This window comes from Podarcis tiliguerta (assembly GCF_965153285.1).
Source record: "Podarcis tiliguerta genome assembly, chromosome: 1".
Taxonomy (NCBI): Eukaryota; Metazoa; Chordata; class Lepidosauria; order Squamata; family Lacertidae; genus Podarcis; species Podarcis tiliguerta.
The window spans coordinates 5,938,921-5,964,637 of record NC_139534.1 but is presented as its reverse complement, the minus strand read 5'-3'; the positions used below and the strand labels follow the sequence as shown (position 1 = coordinate 5,964,637).

At 42.2% G+C, this 25,717-nt stretch overlaps 2 protein-coding genes across 12 annotated transcripts in view; one reads left to right on the top strand and one right to left on the bottom strand.

Annotated features, from left to right (window-relative positions):
- Nucleotides 1–25,717, top strand: part of AGAP1 (ArfGAP with GTPase domain, ankyrin repeat and PH domain 1) — a 319,294-nt gene that overhangs the window by 51,510 nt on the left and 242,067 nt on the right. For 6 of the 7 annotated variants that reach the window (XR_014502416.1, XR_014502417.1, XM_083400965.1 and 3 more), the window contains exons 4-6: nt 932–1,017; nt 10,417–10,558; nt 20,116–20,250. Coding sequence is in view for 5 of the 7 variants with exons in the window: in XM_083400965.1 (XP_083257091.1) it covers nt 932–1,017; nt 10,417–10,558; nt 20,116–20,250 (363 nt within the window). In the remaining 2 variants the exon portion in view is untranslated. The remainder of the gene's footprint in view (nt 1–931; nt 1,018–10,416; nt 10,559–20,115; nt 20,251–25,717) is intronic. The other variant, XM_083400967.1, reaches the window with a different exon arrangement.
- Nucleotides 1–25,717, bottom strand: part of TRPM8 (transient receptor potential cation channel subfamily M member 8) — a 298,169-nt gene that overhangs the window by 131,007 nt on the left and 141,445 nt on the right. The window lies entirely within an intron of this gene.

Genomic DNA, 25,717 nt, shown 5'->3' with positions numbered 1-25,717 from the left:
GTCGGTTACCGGTACCCTCTTCATCCCTGGTCAACATAGCCCAAACTATGTATTTACAGACTAATTCCCTGTTCCTTCAACATATGAAGGTCACATGGGTTTCCAGTGTAGCACAAGTGCCTTCACTTTCTGAGGCATTGTTTAAATCCATACTGAGACTTTCAGCGGGCCAAATTGGGTAATCCCTTCTTAGTCTATTACACTAGAAAGTCTGAACATGCTTTCGCATTATCTTCACTCTGTCATGTGAGAGAAAGGATGGTGCTTAAAATATTATTTGATTTCAGAGGAGTTACCACTGGATGTTTAAGCTTGAGGTACAGCTGTGTGTGTGGTTCCCCTGCCCCCTTCTGTTCATGTGCTAAATACTATCCTTCCAAAATAAATTCTTTGTGCAGATTAAAAATTCATATACTTAGTCATTTTCTAACTGAAACCAACAACAGATACTGTTATAGTAAATTTTCTTTTTTTGTCTAACACATGTTGTAGTAGTATAGTTTTTTCCTGTAATAGTGAGATATCATTTTCATAATGTGTGTTTTGCTTTGTAGAACTAGGCTTCTCTTGATGAAAACTAAAAGCTCAAGCAGCTGAACGCAGATGTATGAAGAGAGTGCTCACACAGCTGGATTGTTCATATTTTTGAAATTTAGTTATTACTCATTTTTTTTGAAACCAGAGAGCCAAACTAAAAGTTGGATTGTATGCCTCAGTTATTTTGAATGGGGTAGAATGTTTTATTCAAACTGAACTATAAATGCACACTGGAACATGTCTTTCTTTGTTATCTTCTCTGTAGCATTCAGTAAAATATTAATAGCTGTAATGCCACAACATGTTTCAGATAAGTAGGAGTAGTTTTCCTCAAGAAAAGCCTGTATTATTCTGTGTTTGTAACTGTTCTGTAACTAGTTGTTTTGTGTGACAGGTGGGAGATTCAAGAAGGAGATAGTAGTTGATGGACAGAGTTACCTGCTGCTGATTAGAGATGAAGGTGGTCCTCCTGAGGCACAGGTGAGCACAGTGTTTAAGTGATATTAACAGAATGAAAAATTGGTGACAAATGCCACACCGTTATGCCAGAGTGTAAACTGGTGGAATCAGTGCTTGCTTAGTGCTGTCAAAATAAAAAAAAAGTTCTTTCATAAGCTACACCAGAACCAGCCCTCATAGCCTGTTTCCCACTAAAAAGCCCCTGAATTTGCCAGTAGGAGCATAACCTCCAGCAGCAGAACCAGTCTAGCAATACTATAGGTTTGGATATGTTCAACCTTCTGCTCTGCAGATTAATGATCTGAAGAGCAGATGTTATATGATTTTCGTACCCATCACAATGCTTCCCCCTGGGCCTGTTTGTGCTCTGCTTCTGCACTCTCTTTTTGTTGTTCAGCTCTTTTCAAGTGGATTTTCAGGTGTGCACAGACACAAACGTGTCATAATAGCATACACATTAAATACCCAATAAACATGAGAGAGAATGAGTATGCATCATGTCCCATATTTTGGCATTGACCCTATTTAAGCAGCTTAAGATATCATAGAATTGTAGAGTTGGTACCCCAAGGGTCTAATCCAATCTCCTGTAATGCAGGAATCTATGACAGATGGCCACCCTATCTCTGCTTTAAAACATCCACCGCCTCCAAAGGGAGACCGTTCCACTGATGAACAGCTCTTCCTGTCAGAAAGTTATTTCTGATGTTCAGTCCTTGTAACTTGAATCCATTGGTTCAAGTCCTACCCTCTAGAGCAGGAGAAAACAAGCTTGCTCCATCTTCCATGTGATAGCCCTTTAGATATTTGAAGATGGCTATAATATCTCCTCTCAGTCTCCTCTTTTCCAGGCTAAACATACCCAACTCCCTCATCGGTTCCTCATGAGACTTGGTTTCCAGACGCTCGATCATCTTGGTCGCCCTCCTTTGCATACATTCCAGTTTGTCAATATTGTGCCCAGAATTGGACACAGTATTCCAGGTGTGCCCTGACCAAGGCGGAATAGAGTGGCACTGTTACTTCACTTGATCAGAACGCCATACTTCTGTTGATGCAGCCTACAATAGCATTAGCTTTTTTTTTGCCGCTGCATCACACTGTTGTCTCATTTGCAGCTTGTGGTCTACAACCCCTAAATCCTTTTCACATGTATTACTGGTAAGCCAGGTGTCCCCCATTTTATATTTGTGCAGATGGTTTTTTTCTGCCTAAGTGTAGAACCTTGCATTGGTTCCTATTGAATTTCATTTTGTTAGTTTTGGCTCAGCTCTTCAATCTGTTAAAGTAATATTGAACCCCGATTCTGCCTTCTGTGACATTGGCCTTCGCTCCCAGTTTGGTGTAATCTGCAAATTTGATGAGCATCCCCTCCACTCCTTTATCCAAGTTGTTTATAAGGATGTTGAACAACAATGGGCCCAGGAAGGAACCACTTGTCACTTTACTCCAGGATGAGGAAGCACTGTTAGTGAGCACTATTTGGGTTTGGTCAGTCAACCAGCTACAAATCTACCTAACAGCTATCCAGTCCACAATTTACCAGCTTCTCCACAATAAGATCACGGGGGACTTAGTCAAACGCCATACTTAAATCAAGATACACTGCATCCGCAGCATTCCTCTGATCTACCAAGCTCTAAATCTCAAACAATATGTGAAAGTTCATAATAGGGCCATTGTTTTAGCTGTTTTAACTGTTCATAATTTGTGTGGGTTTTTGTAGCTATTTGTTTTTGTTGAGGAAAGGGAGATGTGTCTTGGAGGAAAGGAGCTATGTAGGCTGTGAGGGGATTACAGTGGTTTGGGGTTAGGAGGAGCTATGAGTTGAGAGGTGGGGCAGGCTGTGTAAAGGGCACATCACACAGGCTGTTAGTGACTGCCTTGTGCCAGCCCTTCCTCCAATCTGAGGAATTGCAGTTGTTTTATCAGCCAGCCTTTGAACCTGAGGCAGCTGTTGTTGAATGCCTGTTCAGCTCTGAATAAGACTCATCCATGATCTGATGTATATCACTGAGACCTGGGTGAGTGAGCAGAGGTCAGTTCGTCTCTCTCTCTCTTTCTCTCTTTCCAGTTGAGGGAATGGATCTAGAGTATGTGTTTTTGGCACTGGGCAATTGGGTCAGATTACAGATTTTGTTGGTTTACCGCCTATCTTGCTGCCTAGCAGTCTCCCTGTCTGAGCTGAGAGAAGTGGTTTCGGAGGTGGTGTTGAGAATTCCCAGACTGCTAGTTCAAGGGGACTTCAACTGATGCCTTTGTTACATATCTTTAAGTACCAGGCAAAATCATTCCTCTTCTCTCAGGCCTTTGACTGGTTAAACAACCTGTTGCCTTTCAAACTGTGTGTGTGGGAGTGGTCATTGTTTTTGTTTGTTGTTAATGTATTTTTTTGTTTTTGTATTTATATTTTAAACTGCCATGTCACCTTCAGATAAAGGGTGGCTAAATAAATAAATGACAAGGACCTACAAATAAGGACAAAAAGCAGTATTGTAATTCCGTACCAAAATATATGTTAAGCTTGTAAAATGCCAGACACATATGTCAAGAAACAGGATGTGAAAAAATCCAGTTTATAACAGAATGGCATTTTAATACACAAAAACTGAGATTCTACATAGCAGTGCAATAAAAACACTCACACAGTAAACATCCAGTTTACTGGATGTTGACTATAATTATTCACTGCAACTGCAGAAATATACTAAAAGTAACTAGTTATACTGTGGTGGATACCAGCCTTGTCAAGGCATGGGTGTCACGATCGATTTGTGCATATCTATTGTTGCTTCAGTAAAAAAACCAAATCAAAACACTTGGGGGGGGGGGGCATTGAGAAGTTTCTTTGTAAGCAAGGTGATTAGGAAATGTAATTAACCAAGAGTAGTTCTTTGTGTGAGCTGGGTATTTATGGTTTGAGTTGTGTTAAAGACTGTACCCTCAGCACATCATCTGATAACACAGTCTACAGTCCTGCTGGCTTCAGGGGTCAATAGGACTGAAACCTGCCTCTTCACCCGTGAGCTGAGGTCACCCTGTGATGCCAATTGATAAATAGTTTGGCATGGGTTGGGGAAAATCCCCCATCCCTGTCCTAAATCCTTGATATCTGAAATCAGCCACTGCATATCAGTATTTGCTATCACACTTCTAATAACAGAATGGTGTACATTCTAAAAGGTCACTTGAATTATTTGACATGAGTCCAAATACTTACAGTAGGGGGTTGGTACCATCTGGTATATTACCCAGTCCAGCATATGTTCGGTTGTTGTTGCTTTTTAAAAAACAATATTCTGTACTGATCCTGTGGAAGAGTGCAGTGGGCTGTTGCAGCACCATGGAGAGCTCCTACTAAGCTGTGCCTACTGATTTTAAACAATTGGTAGCATGTCTACTCCTGAAGAAGCTACCCTGGACCCTGGGATTTATAGCAGCTATTGTCCAGTCACAAATACAAGCTTCTTGGGTAAGCTGGTGGAGAGAGTGGTGGTACAACAGTCACAGGAGATCCACTGGACTGGCAGGCTAGCATAGTTCATGGAGTCTGGTGGAAAGCACCTGGGAGTGCTCCAGTTTCAGATCTTAGGAGCTCTGGTGTTTTGAGATCGGGTTCAGTGATTCCCCTGATCACTAGTATTGGTCAGAGCTAGGACTGGATCTGGCTCCTAGCAGTAATTTTTGAAAGAGAATGGGTTAAAGTTGAGGGTGGAAACTAGCTGTTGTTTGTTCTTCCTTACCTTTTCCCCTTCAGTAACACCTTCCTATCAACAGTGGTTGCTCTCAGATAAGCCAGTGAAATAATATTACAGGGTTAACAGGGATTTGATCAAAAGATCTGGCATAATTCCTAAATTTATCATGGTAGAGAAATTTCTTCCTCTGGATTTGATGTAACTGCTAACCATTTATTTGTGATCTGTATGCATTATTCTATATCTAAAAATGAAATACATTCATGACTGTACTTAATGGAAATTTCAACTTTGAATGTATAGTATTGGTTAATTTATGGGATAGTGTTATTTCTTGGGACATGAATCTATTCCTGATCTATCTTAAATACAGTGGTACCTCAGGTTAAGCATTTAATTCGTTCCAGAGGTCTGTTCTTAACCTGAAACTGTTCTTAACCTGAAGCACCACTTTAGCTAATAGGGCTGTTGCCGCGTCGCCAGAGCACAATTTCTGTTCTCATCCCGAAGCAAAATTCTTAACCTGAAGCACTATTTCAGAGTTAGCGGAGTGTGTAACCTGAAGCGTATGTAACCTGAAGTGTATGTATCCTGAGGTACCACTGTATACTGTAATTATGTCATAAAGATATCAATTTTTTTCAATGACAGAGAATATTCGGGATAAAATAACTTTCTATGGTAATGTCTTTGATCTGAAAATAACGCTACTTGCCAAATGTGAAATATTTTTCTAATTCTATTATTTCTCAATAAATTAATAAATTAGTGTTTATCTTTTAATTTTATCTTTGACTTAAGTTTATTTCCAACACCACTACAGTGGTACCTCAGGTTACATACGCTTCAGGTTACATATGCTTCAGGTTACAGACTCTGCTAACCCAGAAATAGTGCTTCAGGTTAAGAACTTTGCTTCAAGATGAGAACAGAAATCGTGCTCCGGCGGTGCGGCAGCAGCGGGAGGCCCCATTAGCTAAAGTGGTGCTTCAGGTTAAGAACAGTTTCAGGTTAAGAATGGACCTCCAGAATGAATTAAGTACTTGACCCAAGGTACCACTGTATAGCATGTTTCGGTGAATACAGTGGTACCTCTGGTTACAAACTTAATTCGTTCCAGCTAGTGGAGCTTCCCGCTGTTGCTGTGCTGTCGGAGCACGATTTCTGTTCTCATCCTGGGACGAAGTTCTGAACCAAAGGTACTACTTCTGGGTTAGCAGAGTCTGTAGCCCAAAGTGTTTGTAACCCGAGGTACCACTGTAGCTGTATATAACAAACTTTTGACTAAAGTCGTTCAGTCATACTAGATTAATATGCACATATAAAGCATGCAACATGCATGAAAGGAACAGGATGTTTAATAAAGTCTTCTACACATTTACCGAGTAGAGCAGTGTTTTATTCTGATCTTGAAATGTTGGGCCTCCTAAGTGGAGGCCATGTATGGCTAGAACCTTAGGGTATGGATTGATCAGAAAATTAATACCATGTTTGTTGATTGTTCCTTTATTTTGGAACAACCCCCCTTCCCCTTCATTTTTTTGGCAGATACTTTCAGTTTTATCAAAATGAGGGTTTAACCCTGGCTGCCTTGCTTCGCTATTCCTCCTACAGTAATAATTTACTCTGGTTCATTTGAATCCTGTAATCTGGAACTATTGTGATCACCACTGAACTATCAATTGCCATCTTAATATAAGTGTGTTCAACATCAAAGTGTAACACTGTTTCCTCTTCTAAAACAAAGGGTTGTTGTGTAGTGCTAGAACCAAACCAGTTGGCTTAGAAGTACCGGGAGGGAACACTTCCATCCTGCAAGTACCCGTGCCACCAAAAAGCCACTCCAAAGGGACATTGGCAACAGGAAAATTCCCTCCCTTGAATTTTCTTAAGTTAACTTAGGATCCATGCCTTTGTGTTAATGCTCACAATCATATGGTTCTAGAGCACGTGTGTTCGGCATAACATAACATGACATGCTGTCCTGGCATTATTCTAGTAGCACATTTCTGTTTCACTCTTCTGATTTGCTGAGGAAGTACAGTCATACCTTGGTTCTCCTGAACGCTGCAAACTCGGCAGTAAGTGTTCTGGTTTGCGAATGTTTTTTGGAAGCCAAAGGTCCGACGTGGCTTCTGTGGCTTCCGATTGAGTGCAGGAAGCTCCTGCAGCCAATTGGAAGCCACACCTTGGTTTTCAAACGTTTCTGGAAGTCAAACAGACTTCTGGAACGGATTACGTTCGAGAACCAAGGTATGACTGTATACAAGATTTCCTTCTCCACTGTATCAAAAGGAAGCTCTTGTGAGGTAGAGTAGGCCAAGAGATGGAGCTTGGGGGTTTCAATCTGAGTTTCCACATTCAGAGTTAAAGCTGCTACACTGTTTTTGCTCCCAAAGTGGCATAGACTGCAAGTGTATATGTGTTTAGATAGTCCTCTGTTGTGGATTGACTAGTGGTGGTGGATACAGTTGAAAGGATTACATACATGATCTCCGTAGACAACTGGATCGAGGCGGGTCAGGACTGCTGATCCTTTTAGATTTGTCAGCAGCCTTTGACATGGTCGATCATGATCTTCTGGACCACCGCCTCGCAGACGTGGGGATACAGGGCATAGCCGTAACTGGTTGTGCTCTTTTATCTCTGGTCGGGGACAGAGGGTGGCACTAGGGAGAGAAATGTCATTGCGCCATTCCTTGGTGTGTGGAGTGCCGCAGGGCGCAATTCTCTCCCCGATGCTTTTTAACATCCCCTTCCTCAGATTTATCTCCAGGCTTGACTACTGTAATTCACTCTACGTGGGGCTGCCCTCGAAGCTGACCCAGAAACTCCAGAGGGTGCAGAATGCTGCAGCGAGGCTCCTCACGGGGTCTCTGCCATGGGAGCATATTCACCCAGTGCTTTTCAAGCTGCACTGGCTCCCGGTGGAGTACAGGGTCAGATTTAAGGTGCTGCTTTTGACCTTTAAAGCCCTTCACGGCCTAGGACCCTCGTACCTATGGGACCGCCTCTCCCAGTATGCCCCACGGAGAGCCTCAAGGTCCATAAATAACAACACCCTCATGGTCCCAGGCCCTAAGGAAGTTAGATTGGCTTCAACCAGAGCCAGGGCCTTTTCAACTCTGGCTCCAGCCTGATTGAACACTCTGCCTCATGAGACCAGGGCCCTGCAGGATCCGATTTCTTTCTGCAGGGCCTGTAAGACAGAGTTGTTCCGCCTGGCCTTTGGCTTGGAGCCAATTTGATTCCCTCCCTCCCTCCCTCTCTTTCTTTTTTCCTTTCCTTCTCCTCCTGCGATGAGGCTACATTTTAATGTTTTAATGTTTCCATATTTTAATGTTGTATTTTAATTTTGTTTTTAAGTTGTAATCATTCAATTTGTTTTTATTATTGCTTGTAAGCCGCTCTGAGCCCGGCCTTGGCTGGGGAAGGCGGGGTATAAATAAAAATTATTATTATTATTATTATTATTATTATTATTATTATTATTATTATTAGACTATGTATTCTCCCTTGCAAGTGGTATCCTTGTTTCTTACTGTACATACATATGGACTGAGATCCAACATCAGCGGGACAGGGCAGCACTTAGCTGTGCTCCCATCACCAGCACCACTGCAGCTTACCAGGAGGGGAGGCAGTGGGGAAGTTGGTGAAGTGCGATTGTGCCTGTACCATGTGCCAGCCCCTGCTCCAACCAAAGGAACTGTGCTTCTCCTATCAGCCAGCCCTTAGGTCTGTGGCTGCTGCATCTGCTGCTGAATGCCAGGTTGGTTCTGCATCACTGAGACCTGGGTGGGTAAGCAGGATGCAGTTGCTTTCACCCAGCCATGCCTACCTGGGTACATGGTACAGTATCAGGGCAGAGGTGAGGGTCAGGGCAGTTGCAGTGGTCTGTGGAAATGCCATATATCTCTCCAGGCTCTCTATCCAGTTGAGAGGGGGGGATCAGAGTATGTGCCCCTGGCGTTGGGCAGTCAGGACACATTAGGGATTCTACTGGTTTACCTCTCACCTTGGTGCCCAGTAGTCTCCCTGCCTGCATTGACAGAAGTGGAGTTGAGGACTCCTAGACTGCTGGTTTGGGGGGACTTCCACATCCATGCCGAGGCAACTGGCTCTAGGGTGGCTCAAGACTTCATGGCTGCCCTGATTGCCATGGGGCTGTCCCAACTTGTCCCTGGCACCAATGCATGTGGCAGGCTGCACTTTGGACCTTATTTTCTCAACTGGGCAGGAAGAGGGTGATCTTGACATTAGTCTCTTGTTGTGGTCATATCACTTCCTGTTGAAATTCCAGCACCGTTTTCCCTCTGCAGAGGCGGGGGACCTATGAGGATGGTCCACCCTCAAAGGCTGATTGATCCAATCGGCTTCCAGATGGGTCTGGGGGATTTTCTGGCTGATATGACTGGTATTTCTGTTGAAGCCCCATCTGGACAAAGATAGCCTAACTTCTTTTATTTATGCTCTGGTAACATCTAGGTTAGTTTATCTCAACACGTTATATATGGGGCTGCCTCTGAAGATGGTTCAGAAACTAGCTTGTGCAGAATTCAGTGGCCAGCTTGCTCACTGAGGCAAGATGGCTTTAGCATATAATGCCAATTCTAGCCTGACTGCACTGGCTGCCAGTTAGTTTCAGAGCCCAATTCAGAGGTGAGATGCATCCTTTGCTAACATTCATAAAAGTGTTTTGTCACTAAATGTTTACAAAAATATACATTTTATTGGGGAATAATAACCTGATGACAGGTTAGATTGTAAGGAATAACCCATTGACTATTTTGGTCACCTCTTGGTTTCAGTGATGTATTGGTGAGAGTGTTGACCTAGGACCTGGGGGGAAAAGGTAGGGCTGCCATACACCTGGATTTTCCCAGACATTACCAGGATTTCAAAGGCAGAAGTGACATCGGGGGGGGGGGGATTTCCAGAAGGTGGTGGTTTGTCCTGGATCTTCAGCAAGTAAACAAAAAAACTGCACCTTTGTTCTCATTCACCTTTGTGCAATTAGAAGCAAGTCCTGACCAGATGAGATCTCTGAGGACGGATGAACTTGGTCAGAGCAGAAAACGAGACGACACTTGTTTCCAGATGGCAGGGCAGTGGGTGCACCTGGTCACCCTTCCTGTCTGACTCCCTTCGATTGAAAATGGTGTCCACGTTACTATGGCCTCTGTTCCTTGAGGGTTCCTATGGCTTACTCTCTTCCCACCAGGCATTGCACTTCGCCTTCAGCTGTGCCAAGATAAGCAGCGCTGGGTCCGTGTGTATGTGGCACGGGATTGGCTGCTCAAGACCCCCAAGCGCTGTTCTGAGAAACCTAACTGGGATTATCATGCAGAATTACAGGCTTTTAGCTAACGGTTACATGAGGAGTTTTCACCAAAAAAATCGCGTATAAAAAGCTCAACAATTTTGGGGTGTCCTGGTTTTTTACTTTTGGAAATATGGCAACCCTAGAAAACGGTTCAAATCCCATTCAGCTCATTGGGTGACTTTGGGCTAGACACCATATTTAAGCCTGACCTGCTTCACCAGGTTGTTGTGATGATACAAATGGGGAGAAGAACCATGGGCACTATCTTGAGCTCCTTGGATGAAAGATGGGATATAGATGTAAAGAAGTGCTGCCTGCTAAATATCTCTCATGTTAAGAGTCTGGTGTTTTTAAAAATATCAACAAGAATTGTTTATCCATGTTCTTTTCCTGCAGTTTGCCTCGTGGGTAGATGCTGTTATATTTGTCTTCAGCCTAGAGGATGAAATTAGCTTCCAAACCGTGTACCACCACTATAGCCGTATGGCAAACTATCGCAACACTAATGAAATCCCAATGGTACTTGTGGGTACTCAGGGTAAGTGTTGTCTCATGTGCCATATATCTTTCCTTGAAAAATACTTCATTTAATTGTTTGGCCCTTGTTCTTTTATTTTTATAAGTAAGTCTTTTGAGAGAACTTTGTTGATCTGTTTACCAATAGTACCTAGAAGATTTCTAATAGTGTTCTAAGATAAGATAAACACCCTTATGCCTGGAGGCGGTTGGAGGATGGATGGCGGCTAATGGATTGAGGTTGAATCCTGACAAGACAGAAGTACTGTCCTTGGGGGACAGGGGACGGGCTGGTGTGGAGGACTCCCTGGTCCTGAATGGGGTAGCTGTGCCCCTGAAGGACCAGGTGTGAAGCCTGGGAGTCATTTTGGACTCACAGCTGTCCATGGAGGCACAGGTCAATTCTGTGTCCCGGACAGCTGTCTTCCAGCTCCATCTGGTTCACAGGCTGAGACCCTGCCTGTCCACGGACTGTTGTGCCAGAGTGGTGCATGCTCTGGTTATCTCCCACTTGGACTACTGCAATGCGCTCTACACCTTTGAAGGTGACCCGGAAACCACAACTAATTCAGAACGCAGCAGCTAGACTGGTGACTGGGAGCGGCCACCGAGACCACGTAACACCAGTCCTGAAAGATCTACATTGACTCCCAGTACGTTTCCAGGCACAATTCAAAGTGTTGGTGCTGATCTTTAAAGTCCTAAACGGCCTCGGCCCAGTATAACTGAAGGAGCGTCTCCACCCCCATCGTTCTGCCCGGACGCTGAGGTCCAGCGCCGAGGGCCTTCTGGCAGTTCCCTCACTCCGAGAAGCAAAGCTACAGGGAACCAGGCAGAGGGCCTACTTGGTAGTGGCGCCCACCCTGTGGAACACCCTCCCATCAGATGTCAAAAAGATAAACAAATACCTGACATTCAGAAGACATCTGAAGGCAGCCCTGTTCAGGGAAGTTTTTAATGTGTGACATTTTAATGTATTTTTAATCTTTGTTGGAAGCCGCCCAGAGTGGCTGGGGAAACCCATCCAGATGGGCGGGGTACAAATAATAAATTATTATTATTATTACTTATTTAGAATATGTTTTATGTCTGGTCAGTGATGTTTAATTTCTGAGGACTGGGAGCATTTCTTCTTCTTCTTCATTTATTTATTTATTTATTTATTTATTTATATACCGCTTTATAGTTTTAACAAAAATCTCAAAGCAGTTTACAGCATATTAAATCAATCAATCAATAAAACATTAGCCGGGCGATGTTCCTCTGGCCTCATGAGGAGCCTCATTCTTCCTTTGCCTGTTTAGGACTTTAGGCAAAACAATATGTTTACCAGGTCTGGAACATCAAGATAAGCAGGGTTTTTTTTGATATATGCAAATCCAAGAGGTTCAAATTTCCAGTACCATTTAGTTGAATAAAATATATACAAGAAAGCTAATTTATAATTATATTTGCATTTGGCATTTCTGCATTATGGTACTATGCGATTATGTGTTTACAATAGCATCGTATGTTGGATTTTTCTTACCCCCTGTCACCATAGTAAATCTGCATAGAAGCTTTTGGCCACTATTTTTAAGCATATAAGAAGAACTCTCATTAGTTGCATGATTATTAACTTAACTCTCTTGGATGTGATTTAATTTGCATCCTTGCTTAAAGCCTCAATAAAGCAAATGCTATTTGAGATTGGCCAGTGTAATATACAGGATGTATTTTGTTTTGTCATTTATTTTTATTCTGAAATTTGATGGCAAATTGGATTTCTATAGGCCTTGAAGATTTCAGTTCAGGTGCCAGATTAGAGCAAGATTCTATTTAGTGCATCCTAATGGCTTTGATCCCCAAATCCTACTGTGCTTTCTTGTACTTTTCCTTGTACTTTTACGGCAGTTACCCCTTCTAAGCCTGCATAGTCTCTCTGGAATTGATTTTGGGGGAGGCGAGAGGAACTTCAAATGGGTTATAGGCATCTCCCCCTCTCTGTTCAAGCAGAGTACAGTGGTGCCCCGCAACATGAATGCCTCGCAAGACGGAAAACCCGCTAGACGAAAGGGTTTTCCGTTTTGGATGTGCTTCGCAAAACGAATTTGCTATGGGCTTGCTTCGCAAGACGAAAATGTCTTGCGATTCCTGGCGTCCCCCCCCCTTTTTCCCAAGCCCCTAAGCCGCTTAACAGCTGTTCGCTAAGCCGCTTAACAGCTGATCTAAGCTGCTTATCAGCTGATCTAAGCCGCTAATAGCCTTTTAGCAGCTAATCCGCTAATCCCTTAAACCTTTAATACCCGCTAATAGCCTTTTAGCAGCTAATCCGCTAATCCCTTAAGCCTTTAATAGCCGCTAAACCGCTAATAGCGCTAATAGCGCTAATCCGCTAATGGGCTTGCTTCGCAAGACAAAAAAAATGCAAGACGAAGAGACTCGCGGAACGGATTCTTTTCGTCTTGTGAGGCACCACTGTACGTTCTTGACTGAACCTTCAGTTTCAGACAGTGACCGACCATTGGGAAGCTCACAAGTGGAACAGGACCCGAGTGTCCATTTCTTGTTTATAGCATTTGACAATGAAGGTGATTTTTCCACACTCTTTCAGGGCGTATCTAAAGATACTCCAATACACTAAATATTAAGTTTTGAGTAGTGATTATTCTTGATTCTTTTACGTTGATTTTTAGGCTGAACTTGGTGTGAGGGAATGTGCTGCCCAGCAGGGGGAAAATGAATATACCCTTGTCAGTTCATGGAGTGCCAGAATAGTGGCTCAGTGGGACAAAAATCTTACATTTTGACATGCTCTTTGCTGCTTTAGAGCAGCTTTGAGAAATACCAAAAATATTGTGCAACCTGGTTCTTTCAGTTTCTTTTGATCTGCTTGACCTTTAGGCTAAAGCAAGAGTGAGCAATACCAGGCAACTTTTTAATCTTTACCTTGTTGCATTTAGACAATAGATTTTGAAAGCTCCTTGTTTATAGAGTTGTCTTTAGAATCTTAATGAGCTCATAAAAAGTACATTCTTAGTTTAGATCGGGGTGTCCAAACGTTTTTCAAAGAGAGCCAGATTTGATGAAGTGAACATGCGTGAGGGCCAACTATTTTGCCTGACATACTTTGAACCATTAAAATTAAATGCAAATTAACAATTTTATGCAAAGTTTATTGCAAATGGCATACCTTTCATTTCATCACATGGATGACAAATCTAAACAGGTGTTAAATCACTCTGCCTTTCATATCTGAAGGCCAGATGAAAAAAAAAATCCAGGAAGCTGAAATATATGTCAGGAACATTATAAAGTACATTACATATTATTGGTAATAAAGGTTGTCTGTCAACTTTTAAGTTCAAAAAATATGAACAAGAACATAACACCAGGTATACATGTTGTGTCCAAATATATTTATACCTGATTAAACCAACTGACATTAACTGAGATTTTACAATGTATTCATCTCAATTGAAAAAAACAACAACTTTCCTGTACTAATGTGAAGGGTGAAGCTGAGATCTGGACTGCAGCAAATAGGCTAGGTCTGGTTCAAAGGCAGTGGTTTTGATTCGCAAAATGTCATGCAGGTGAGAGTCACTTAGTCTTGTCGTCACGCGGTTCTTGTTAAAGTTCATAGCAGAGAATGTCTTCTCACACAAATATGTTGAGCCAAACAAGCTCAGCATTTTCTTAGCCAATGTTCGAATCTCTTGAAACCAGCTCTTTTCCAGTTGGCGGTAGAACTCGCTGTCACAATGCAGCTCAATGAACTCGAGCTGCAGCTGATCTGGAGCATCATTGGGGTCAACAGAGAAGGGAGAGGAAGGAGAAAAGGCTGGTCTCCTTTTCAATAGCAGCAAAATCCTGAAAGCGCTGTTTAAACTCCCCAGCCAGAGATATGATGTCTGCTGCATACCTGATTGTTTGTGCACTTCTACTGTCTTGTGCAAAACTGTTCATTATTTCCTGCAACGCTGAAAAATGTATGGTATTGGGCTGTGTTTGTGACTATTGCCTTTGGAAAAGTTGCAGTTTTGTTCCAAAGGCCTTGAGGTGTGAATAAAGCTGATTCACAGCTGCATCTTTCCCCTGAAGACTCGTGTTCAGTACATTCAGATGCTTTGCTATGTCATCTATTTATTTTTTTAAAATAATTTTTATTAACAGGCCAATCACATTATTCAAATCACATTAGTTCCAAATTATACAGCCATATTTTAAATTTTGTTCAGGGTACCCATACATCAAGCTCCACACGAGTCCAAAATTCCGGATAACTCCAGGCATCATTTATTTTACTGCTTTAATTAGACAGTTCCATCCGGTTCGATCCGGATAGTCCTTTATTACTTTCTTTCTCTTCTTGTTGTTATCATATATTCCTTTCTTTGCAATCTCTGATGATTTTCACAAACAGGTTGAAAAACTGGCATCTCTGTGTGGGTTTTGTGCTCTTCAAAGACCATATCGTTTAGGGACAGCCTCTGTTCAACGCTTCCATAAACAAAGTTAATCTTCGGTCTGTCCTTTATTTTTTCTCAGGCTAGCCCAATAAATCAAATAAATCAGGGGGCTCTGTCAGGTCAGACTTGCATTCCAACATTCCTTCTCTTTAGAACGATCCTGATTCTCCTCCCCCTGTTCTTCTTTCTCCGGCAAGCCTGTCTTGGCGAGACGCCATTTTTTAACTGCGTCATAAAAATTTTCCTCTTTCTCACCGTTCACCAAACTTCCCTCCTATTGTAATCCATCCCACACAGTTCTTAAAATCCTGCTTATGATTATTAAAACGCGATGATCTTATTTCTTTCTGGGGTAGAGGGTTATTAATATCACATCGTGCAAAGAAAAAAAGAGTTTTTTCCTCCACCCCCCCCCCTTCGTTCCACCCATACATTCTCCTAGTGGTGATTCATCAAAAGATTTACTTATCCATCCGTCACTCCCGGTCACAGAGATCCATTTGTTATGTCATCTAAAAACCCCAAACAGCCAGCCAAATAGGATTAGATAATTCTTGTATCGGTTGTCCCTTTGTTTCCAAGAATTCTCCAATTTCCTTTCTGAGAGAGTAAAACCCGACCCCCGACTGAGCCACCTTACATGATTGTGATACAAAACACCTTCGTATTCAGCTGGAGGTTGCACAGGGCTTTAGAGCGAATAAAATTAATAGTCTTTAGCACTGGTTTCATAACATGATCATATCTGAGATTATTAGCATAGAGAACTTGTTGATGAATGATACAATGGAGTTTAATAGCTTTGCCTCCTTCTTCAATCACCTTGTTACAGATTAGGGATGATAATCCACTTCGTTCACCAGCCATGGCAGGTGCCTCATCAGTAATAATCCCAGTAACTTTGTTCCAAGGCATTTTCATGTCATCTATGGCGGAACTAACAGAAACAAACAAATATTTTCGTCTTGTTTGGTCCATAAGGCTCTGGAGGTCAAGTAACAACTCTTCAGTCACATTCATTTCATCGTCCACCCCTTTCATAAAAATCAGCAGCTGAGCTGTGTCAGATAGGTCTGTGCTTTCATCACAGGCTATTGAAAAGAAGTCAAACTCCACTCTTTTGGACATCAATGGTCTCTTTAATATCTGATGAAATATCTTCAGTTCTCCGTGCTACAGTGTTACGAGCCAGGCAAACCCTTGCTTCCTCTCAGGACGGATATTCTCAACCATTTTCATAACACATTCTTTGATAAATTCACCCTCAGCAAAAGATCTGCAATTTTTAGCAATTAATGTTGCCACCTCATAGCTCGCCCTAGTGGCATTTTCATTTGACTAACGGGCTCTTGTGAAAAATCTCTGTTCTGACATTAAAACCGCTTCAAGTTGCTTACACTTTTCACTGTGTTCATGCCCTGTTAGCTTGTCGTATGTGCTATGTCTTCACTGGTAGTTTCTCTTGACATTAAATTCCTTATAAACAGCCACAGTCTCTTGATATATCAGACATACACAGTGATTCCGTATTTCATTGAAGAAATATTCCACTTTCCACCTGTCCTGGAAGCGGCGGCCCTCACTGTCAACTTTCCTTCTCTTATTTACAGTCGCCATTTTAGAAATTGGCCAGAAGGGGAAGAGATCATGTGAGCACAGTTCCAGTGCCAACAAGAATTTGCCAGAGCTCTCTTCCAAATGAAGTTACGCTGTAATGTACAGTGCTAAATGCTGGTGGGTCACAAGTGAGGGGTAGTTTCTGGAGGCAGTGTCTTGTAGCCTCATGTAATAAACTTTGATCTTTTTACTTTTAGCTTTATGCACTCTTCTGCACTATTGTCTATTGTCCCCCGTCCTGAATAGAGATGGAAAGTGCAGGTTCTCTTCAGTTGCAGCAAAGATGAATTGCTTGCTTTTGTGGCTGTGTGTGGTGAAGACACAGCGCAGGGAAAAGGAACGCACCAAATCCTGTGGCGTCCAAGAGATTGTGAGAACACAGACTGAGGACATGCAGTCCCATGACAGTCCCAGGGGTCCTGAGAGGCACTCGGGGCTTCACTGGGGGCCACAACAGATAGATTTTGCCAAATTACCTGTGGGGCCATATTAAACAGGAACACGGGCCCCAGACTTTGGACATGACTGGTTTAGATTAATAATGTGTAGATTACAATTTAGTTGATTAAAATGGTTGTGCCAAATATTTACATAACAGTGGTTCTATTCAGATGAAATAGTTGAATTAATAAAATCTTCACTAGATAGTTAATGAAAATATAGATTCTTTTAAAATTGCAACTGGATCCTTTGTCTAATTTCTTCTTGGTTCATCTCAGCTATAAGTTTGAGTTATATCTAAAACCCCGCAGAGGAACCATCTGAGGAAAAATGAGCTCTTCCAGTTGATACCCTTTATGACATAGAAGCAGATGGGGCTCCTATATAGGAATGCTTCATCTTGGATAATTTCATTCCGTAAACGACCTACACTTAGCCTCAAAAGCAAAAGGATTATGTGAAACCAAAATCAATTATTCTAGCTTGCTGCATTGTAAAGATTGGGAATGGATTCAAAGTACACACACAAATACGTGCTGCAGTCTGTCATTTTACTATCAATGGATCTACGAACAAGGGGGGAAAATGCTATGGAAAATCTCATAGAAATTTTATTTACTCTCTAGCGCCATCTGGTGTTGCATGTTCAAAACACTGTTTTTTGACTAATGTAGTTGAGTCCATAATCCTGAATAGTAGTATCATAAATATTTTTTAGGGAAAACGTTCAGCCAGCCTCTTGACTGGATTTGAAAAATTGCATTTTGTTTAGGCAAGATCTTATTAGCATGTAGGGAGGGTAGCAAATAAATTGAATCTGGGATCAGAGGATGAGAAATGACTTTGTGTTTGTTGTCATAAGAGCTTCAACAACTTCCAGTTCTGCCCAGCAAAAAGCGAAATTTCTAGAGTTTTGCAAGGCTATTGATGTCTCCTTTCTTCAAATATGAATAAGTCTGTTCTGAAAAGTGAAGTTCCCAAGCACAGCCTTCATGAGAGAGGAGTGACAAGAATTCTACTCAATATTGATCCAGAGCAAAACTTCAACGTATAGTTAGCAGAGTAAAAACTTAAACACGTTGCAGGATTCCCAAAAAATAGACAAGAGGCAATTGTATTTCATGCAGCAGAGTTTACTACTGCTACTGGAGGTAAATGAGCATAGTGGTCACAAATCCATACATTCAAGATTGGCACTGTCCATAAGAAATCCAGTTGCAGCAGACTTAACCTAAACTTATAGTAACTTATAATAAGACTAAAACCTTAAAACTTAAGCATATTATGTACAGAACACCACATCAAAGGGAAAGAGAGATAGAAAAGTAAAACTCAGGCTCTTTCTGACCTGTTATTATAGTCAGCATGACCTTGTCTGAAAGAGATGACAGAACCAGTCCAAATCAGCTGTTCAGATTCTCCAAAGGAATAACCCAAACATCAGGAACCTTCTGCCTGTTTTTAGGCAGAATAAAAACTTGCCTGTTGGCTGGAAACCTCCAGTTTGCATTAGCTTGTATCACACAGAGAAGCTTCCAGAACCCTCCTGAATCAATTAGAATAGGGAAGATCTCTACAGATCAGATCAATTTTTCTCTCCAAAAAATGCACACTGACAAGGAAATTCATGAAGCCGTAGTGTGAGTTTCTAATATGGATGTGCCCCAACCACAAGACTTGGTTCAAACCTCCAATCAGCTCCTCAGGAAGCAGTCCACCTCACTCTGCTGTGCTTCATAGGTCCTCCCCCCATTCATTACTGGGTGATCAAAGAACAGCTATAAATTGTTTACTTTTGGCAGAAATGGGTGAAATTTGCAGGAATAGTAGGCCCTCTCCTAGGAGTGGATAGTTCCTGCGATAGTTCCTGTAAAATTAAAGACAAATAGGTAGAGGGACTTCTGTGTGGATTCATTAAGTGTTTATTTTTAAAATACCCAGGAAACATTTTAAATTTCATTTTATTTTAGTACGTGCTTATCTGCAGATTTTTTTAAAAAAAATCTGAATCATCTCTGCTTCAACTGATTCAGCTTTGTACGGATCTCACTTTACCTCAGTTTGAATAAACCTAAAATCCCTCTAGGCACCTTGACTAGGAATTTGTTCAAATCTGACGAGCACCCCTAGTTTCTACAATGTTTTTCTTCTTTTAAGCATCCAGTTGATTTGGACACAAGATTCCCAAAAGACAGCAAGGTTAGCTTTGCATATTGCTACAAAAACTCAGAAGACCCACATGACCCGTAATTCTTCTTGATATTCTTGGAGTAATGCCAAAGCTGCCTCCATGTGGGGAGCATTGATATCTCCCAGCAGGATGGGAATTATAGATTTTTCCTTCTAGGGATACCTCTTTGATCTCGAGCCTCCTCTGTGGCTTCTGCTGATAATGTACAAAGGCGCCTCTTGAGAGTATTTCTCCCCCTGCACTATGCAGGCTGTTTGCTGTCTAATAACAATGTTGAAACCCCTTGCTTTAATTTATGAAATATGTGTATTTATACCCTCCCCCCATGGTAATAATAAAACAAATTGTGATTGATGAGCTTTTGAAATCAGATCAAGTATTCCACTTACTTGTAATCTAGCTGTAATATTCACACTTTTGGTGTATGATGTCCTTGAAGGTCACAGTTCTAAATTATTCTACATTTCTATGGGGATGCAGACTTTTTTTCTGCCCACAAAAGTCCCAGTTTATTTACCAACTCTATTGAATTCTGTCCAATTATGAGAAACACATGGGGTTGAAAGGAAGAAATGAATGTGGTGGCCACAGACAGTAGCTCTTTTAAAATGGTACATGGGAATAGTTTAAGGTTGTTCTGATAAATACGAACAAAATAATGTTTAAGCATCCTAGTGTGCATGACTCAAGACACTGGTCCAAATGCTAGGTGCTTATGCATTTAATTCCATAATTACTACACCTCAGAATAGGAATTCAAAAATAATTTTAAAGTAAACGTGAAACTGGTCTAAAGAGTACTCTCAGAAAAGTCTGTTTAAAATTTTGTATCTTGTTTTTGTATTTGATGAAAAAATCACCCTACTGTTTTCTTTGTAGATGCTATAAGTTCCAGTAACCCTCGTGTCATTGATGATGGTAGAGCGCGGAAACTGTCGAATGATTTGAAAAGATCTACCTACTATGAAACCTGTGCTACCTATGGGCTGAATGTGGAGAGAGTCTTTCAGGATGGTAAATAATTTTTCCTACATAGTATCATGAAGTACCTAATTCAAATTTATCTTACCCTCCTCACCCTCTCACTATATATAAGGGTCTGGTGACTTCTGTTTCAGTGTATCTGAAGAAGTGTGCATGCACACGAAAGCTCATACCAATAACTAACTTAGTTGGTCTCTAAGGTGCTACTGGAAGGATTTTTTTTATTAATTGAATCAAGTTGTGTAAAAAATAGATCTTGAGTCATGCTGTAGATCTATAAACATGTGTCTGGGCTCTACCACTTCAGACTGTGGTGGCTTTCATGGTTGAATGATATGCCATGCAAACATTTTCCCTGCACGTAAAAACAACATCTAGAAGTCAAAGAGAAGGTCAAGGGAGACCATTTTTCTCTGACATCTAGTTTTCTATGTGGTGAGGATTATTTTGTATGGAAGAGCACTTAGTCATGTGCCCACAGACTGCAGTGGTATAGCTTGCATGCTTCACTGGTGCCTCTGGCTCACTTCTTTCAGGACAATGCTTACTATTGATGCAGATGCTGTCCAACCCAGGAGCAGCGCATCCTGTTTTGCCACCTGAGGTGAAACAGGAACGTGCTGCCGCCACTGCCTCTCTTACCTCGGATGCATGGTGATGCCTATGAAGTGGGTATTTCCAGTGAGATCTTTCTCTTACCAGAAACTAGTGCCAATTCCAGTGCCACTTCTTCTGCCCAAGGGAGCTGCTTCATCCCACATCATGGGTGGTCCAGCCCTGTTGCCACCCATAGCTTTTTACAAGTTTTGAAATCAAGCACATTAACTATATTGTAGAGTACTATATATGAAATGTAATATGTTGAGTGCTTAAGAATCATTTATCAGGTGTTACTCCATCCAACTCTCATGTGTCTCAGTTCTCTGGACCAGGGGTAGGCAAGGCTTACTGGCCATGGGCCGGATCACTCCCACAGAGATTGTCCGTGGGCCGGATTGGCGCAGTGTGATGCCGGAAATCGCGTCTGCACATGTCTGCGACGCTGAAAATTGTTTCTGTGCATGCCCAGACGCCCAAAATCGTGCCTGCACAGAAGCAATTTTCGGCATCTGGACATGCGCAGACATGATCTGCGTGGGTACAGACGCAATTTTTGGTACCGCTTGAGTCTCCGCACCGTGCTGCACCGGTTTAGCGCAGTGCATGGGGGACTCACTGAGCGGGCGGCTCGGTTCAGGGGCAGCTCATGGGCCAGTAAAACAGTCTTCATGGGCTGCATCCAGCCCATGGGCCACACGTTGCCAACCCCTGCTCAAAACACTGTCAGGGATATTGACTTAAGGTCAAACTATTGCCCACTCACCAAACACTCCTGTATAAGCTTAGCAGTCCTGAAATAAGATCAGAGGTCCTGTTGTGGATCGGTAACTGGTTAAGAAACAGGAAATAGAGAGTAGGAATAAGTGGACAGTTTTCCCAAAGGAGGATTGTAGACAGTGGAGTCTCACAAGGATTGGTATGGGAAGTAGTGCTTTTCAACTTCTTCATAAAGAATCTAGAGTTAGGGGTGAACAGAGAGGGAGCCAAGTCTGTTGTGCAATTTATGGTTAGCAAGAATAAAGTTTGGTACATTGAGGCAAAAGGCATATATCTCCATTGGGTCCGAACTGGTGGTGAGTAACCAGGAAAGATACCTAGTGGGTTTCGTGGATAGCTTGCTGAAGATGTTCGTCCAGGATGTGGCAGCTTTGAAAAAGATGAATGCCATGCTAGGGATCATTAGGAAATGGATAGGAAATAGAACTTCCATTCTTGGGCAAGGTTATTGAGCTGAACAACTCCAGGCATGCCTGGAGGATGCGGACCATTTGGATCCCTTCCAGTCGGGATTCAGGCCTCATTATGGGACTGAAACTGCCTTGGTTGCGTTGGTTGATGATCTCCAGCAGGCTAGAGACAAAGGTGAAAGCTTTGGTCCTGCTGGATCTCTCAGCGGCCTTGGACACCACTGACCATGACATCCTTCTAGACTGTCTAGAGGAGTTGGGAGCTGGGGGCACTGTTATACAGTGGTTCCGCTCCTTTCTTCTGGGCTGTGTCCAGAAAGTGGTGTTGGGGAGTGAGTGTTCAGACCCCTGGGCGCTCACTTGTGGGGTGCCTCAGGGCTCCGTCCTCTTCTCCGTGATTTTCAACATCTATATGAAGCCTCTGGGAGATACCATCAGAGGGTTTGGGCTGGATATTCATCAGTATGTGGATGATACCCAGCTCTACCTCTCCTTTAAATCAGAACCAGTGAAGGCAGTGAATGTCCTTTGTGAGTGTCTTGAGGCGGTTGGAGGATGGATGGTGGCTAACAGATTGAGGTTGAATCCTGACAAGATAGAAGTACTGTTTTGGAGGGATGGCGTGGGTGGAATGTGGGGGTTCCCTGGGCCTGAATTGGGTAACTGTGCCCGTGAAGGACCAGATGCACAGCCTGGGAATCCTTTTGGACTCACAGCTGTCCATGGAGGTGCAGGTCAATTCTGTGTCCAGGGCAGCTCCATCTGGTACTCTGGCTGAGACCCTACCTGCCTGTGTACTGTCTCGCCAGAGTGGTGCATGCTCTGGTTATCTCCTGCTTGGACTACTGCTCTATGTGGGACTACCTTTGAAGCTGACTGCAATTAATCCAGAATGCGGCAGCTAGACCGGTGACCGGGAGTGGCCGCCAGGACCATATAACACCGGTCCTGAGAGACCTGCATTGGTTCCCAGTACATTTCTGAGTACAGGGTGTTGGTGCTCGCCTTTAAAGCCCTAAAGAGCCTTGGTCCTATATACCTGAAGGAGCATCTCCACCCCATTGTTCAGCCCGGACAATGTGGTCCAGCTCCTAGGGCCTTCTTTTGGTTCCCTCACTGTGAGAAGTGAGGTTACAGGGAACCAGGCAGAGGGCATTTTCAGTAGTGGCGCCCACCCTCTGGAACGCCCTCCCTTCAGATGTCAAGGAAATAAACAGCTATCAGACTTTTAGAAGACATCTGAAGGCAGCCCTGTATCAGGAAGCTTTTAATGTTTGATGTTTTATCATGTTTTTACTATTCTGCTGGGAGCCACCTAGAGGGACTGGGGAAACCCAGCCAGATGGGTGGGGTATAAATAGTAAAATTATTATTACTATTACAACTGCCAATATCATAATGTTGTTATATAAAACTGTGATGTAACCGCATTTGGAATGCTGTGTACAGTCCTGGTCATCTCACCTCAAATAGAGTAGGTTTAGAAAAGGACAACCAAAATGATCAGTGGGATGGAGCGACTCCCGTATGAAGAGTGGTCGCAGCATATGGGACTTTCCAGTTTAGAGAAAAGGCAAGTAAGAAGTTACATGATGGAAGTTTATGCAGGGCATGGTGAAAAGTTTTTATTACCTTTTTCATAACATGGATGGCTTTAAAAGGGGATTGGATGAATTCATGAAGGATGAGACTATTAATGGGTATCATCCATGCTGGCTTGTTAATGCCTCCACTATCAGACACAGTGTGCCTCTGAATAATAGCCCCTTTGGGAACATACTTGTTGATGAGAAGCCAATTATCTGTTTTTGTACAGACAAACCTTGGTTCCTGAATGGCTTAGTTGCCGAACAAATCAGCACAAACCCAGAAGTAAGTGTTCCAGTTTGCAAATCTTTTTTTGGAAGCTGTACGTCTGTCACAGCTTCCGCTTGAGTGCAGGAAGCTCCTGCAGCCAATCAGAAGCCACATCTTGGTTTTCAAATGGTTTTAGGAGTTGAACGGACTCTCGGAACAGATTAAGATCAAGAACCAAGGTACCACTGTATTTCCAAAGTGGGAATCCAGAGCACATGCATCAATAACACCCTCATAATTTGCTTCTCGGATCCTGCCTTTGTGTACTAAAGTCTTACATTATTTCAAAAGTGAATTTTGCTACTTACATCATTTTATTATGATGCTTGTTTTGAAGTGCTCCCCAGACTGAAAGATGTTAAATAAATTAGACTGAAAAAACTTTTATATGGCCACTCTTAAATCTAAACACTTTCCTGCCTTCCAGAAACAGCTGTTTTCCTCATTTTTACTTGCGTCCAGCCTGAAGAAGAGCTCTGTGTAACCCAAAAGCTCACATACCACATTATGAATTTTCATCCTGATAACACATTATTTTACTACTTTTGTATGGTTTTTGATATTCTTCAGAAACATAATCTTGCAAGCTAGATTTTTGTATTCCCTGAAAATATTTACTACTCAACCACTCTTGCCAACTTATCATCAGGCTAGTTAAAGAAAGGCAAAGAGAGAGAGAGTGAGTTATTGTACTATACTAATTCCAAGCAGTATGGCTCTTTTTCTTTACGTTTTGATAGTTAGGATGCCCTAGTGGTGCAGTAAGTCTGGCTGTTAACCAGAAAGTTGGTGGTTAGAGCCCACCCAGGGATGGCTGTGGGCAGGATTCCTTCAATGCAGGAGTTTAGACTAGATGACCCTCAGAGTCCCTTCCAACTCTACAATCCTATGATTCTATGAACCCTGAAGCGTCTAAGTTGGTTATGCGACGAAGCAAATGCATTCTACACACATTCAGAGGTACTTTTCCCTGCTTGAAAAAGACCTTGGGGTGGTGCTGATTATTCACTGCATAGAGGACAAAGTATATATTCCAAAGCATGCACAGGCACACCCACAAAAATGCAGGTATGTGCAACATACAACATACAGTGCACTCCCACTGCAGCATCACAGACTTTGGCATTTACCTGCCACCACTGTTCCAGATGACTGGGTCAACAGATGATAGGTACAGCATGGGATCTGTCTGGTAAAGCAGTTTTATAGCAGCACCTGTCCTGCACACATGCCTCATGCATTGGACTTGGGAAATAATCTGGACAAGTGAAAAGTGGATAGAAAGACATCTCCCAGTATGAAATAACATTCACAGAATTGTCAGCAATTATTTTTATATTGAAAGCAGTACACTTTCCTAAAAAATGCTCTAGGATTGAAATGGAACTTTTGGCTCCCTCTTGTGGAAATTCCTCTCCAATACACGTAATATTCACTGTCCTGTCTCTCTCCCCCCCCTCCCCTTCCACATACAGAGCTCTTCTGGCTTTGGACATGAATTAGGCACTGAAACGCTATTGGTCATACTTTGTCAAAGCAGAGATAACATAATTTATATTAAAATTTCTATGCTGTCCTTAGTAAAAAAAAAAAAAAACAGTTTACAATGTAGGACATAATAAACAATTCTATACTGTCCTTAGTAAAAAAAAAAACAGTTTACAATGTAGGACATAATAAACAATTTATGTCATAACATAAAATCCATACAATACAAAAAGTTAAGATATTTCTATGGTTATAATGCACAACAACACATAATACACAAATTCTGAGTAGCAATGTCATATGCACAATATCACCCCAGCAACCATCTCTACAACCACTGTGGAATCTACAATCACTGGTGTAGT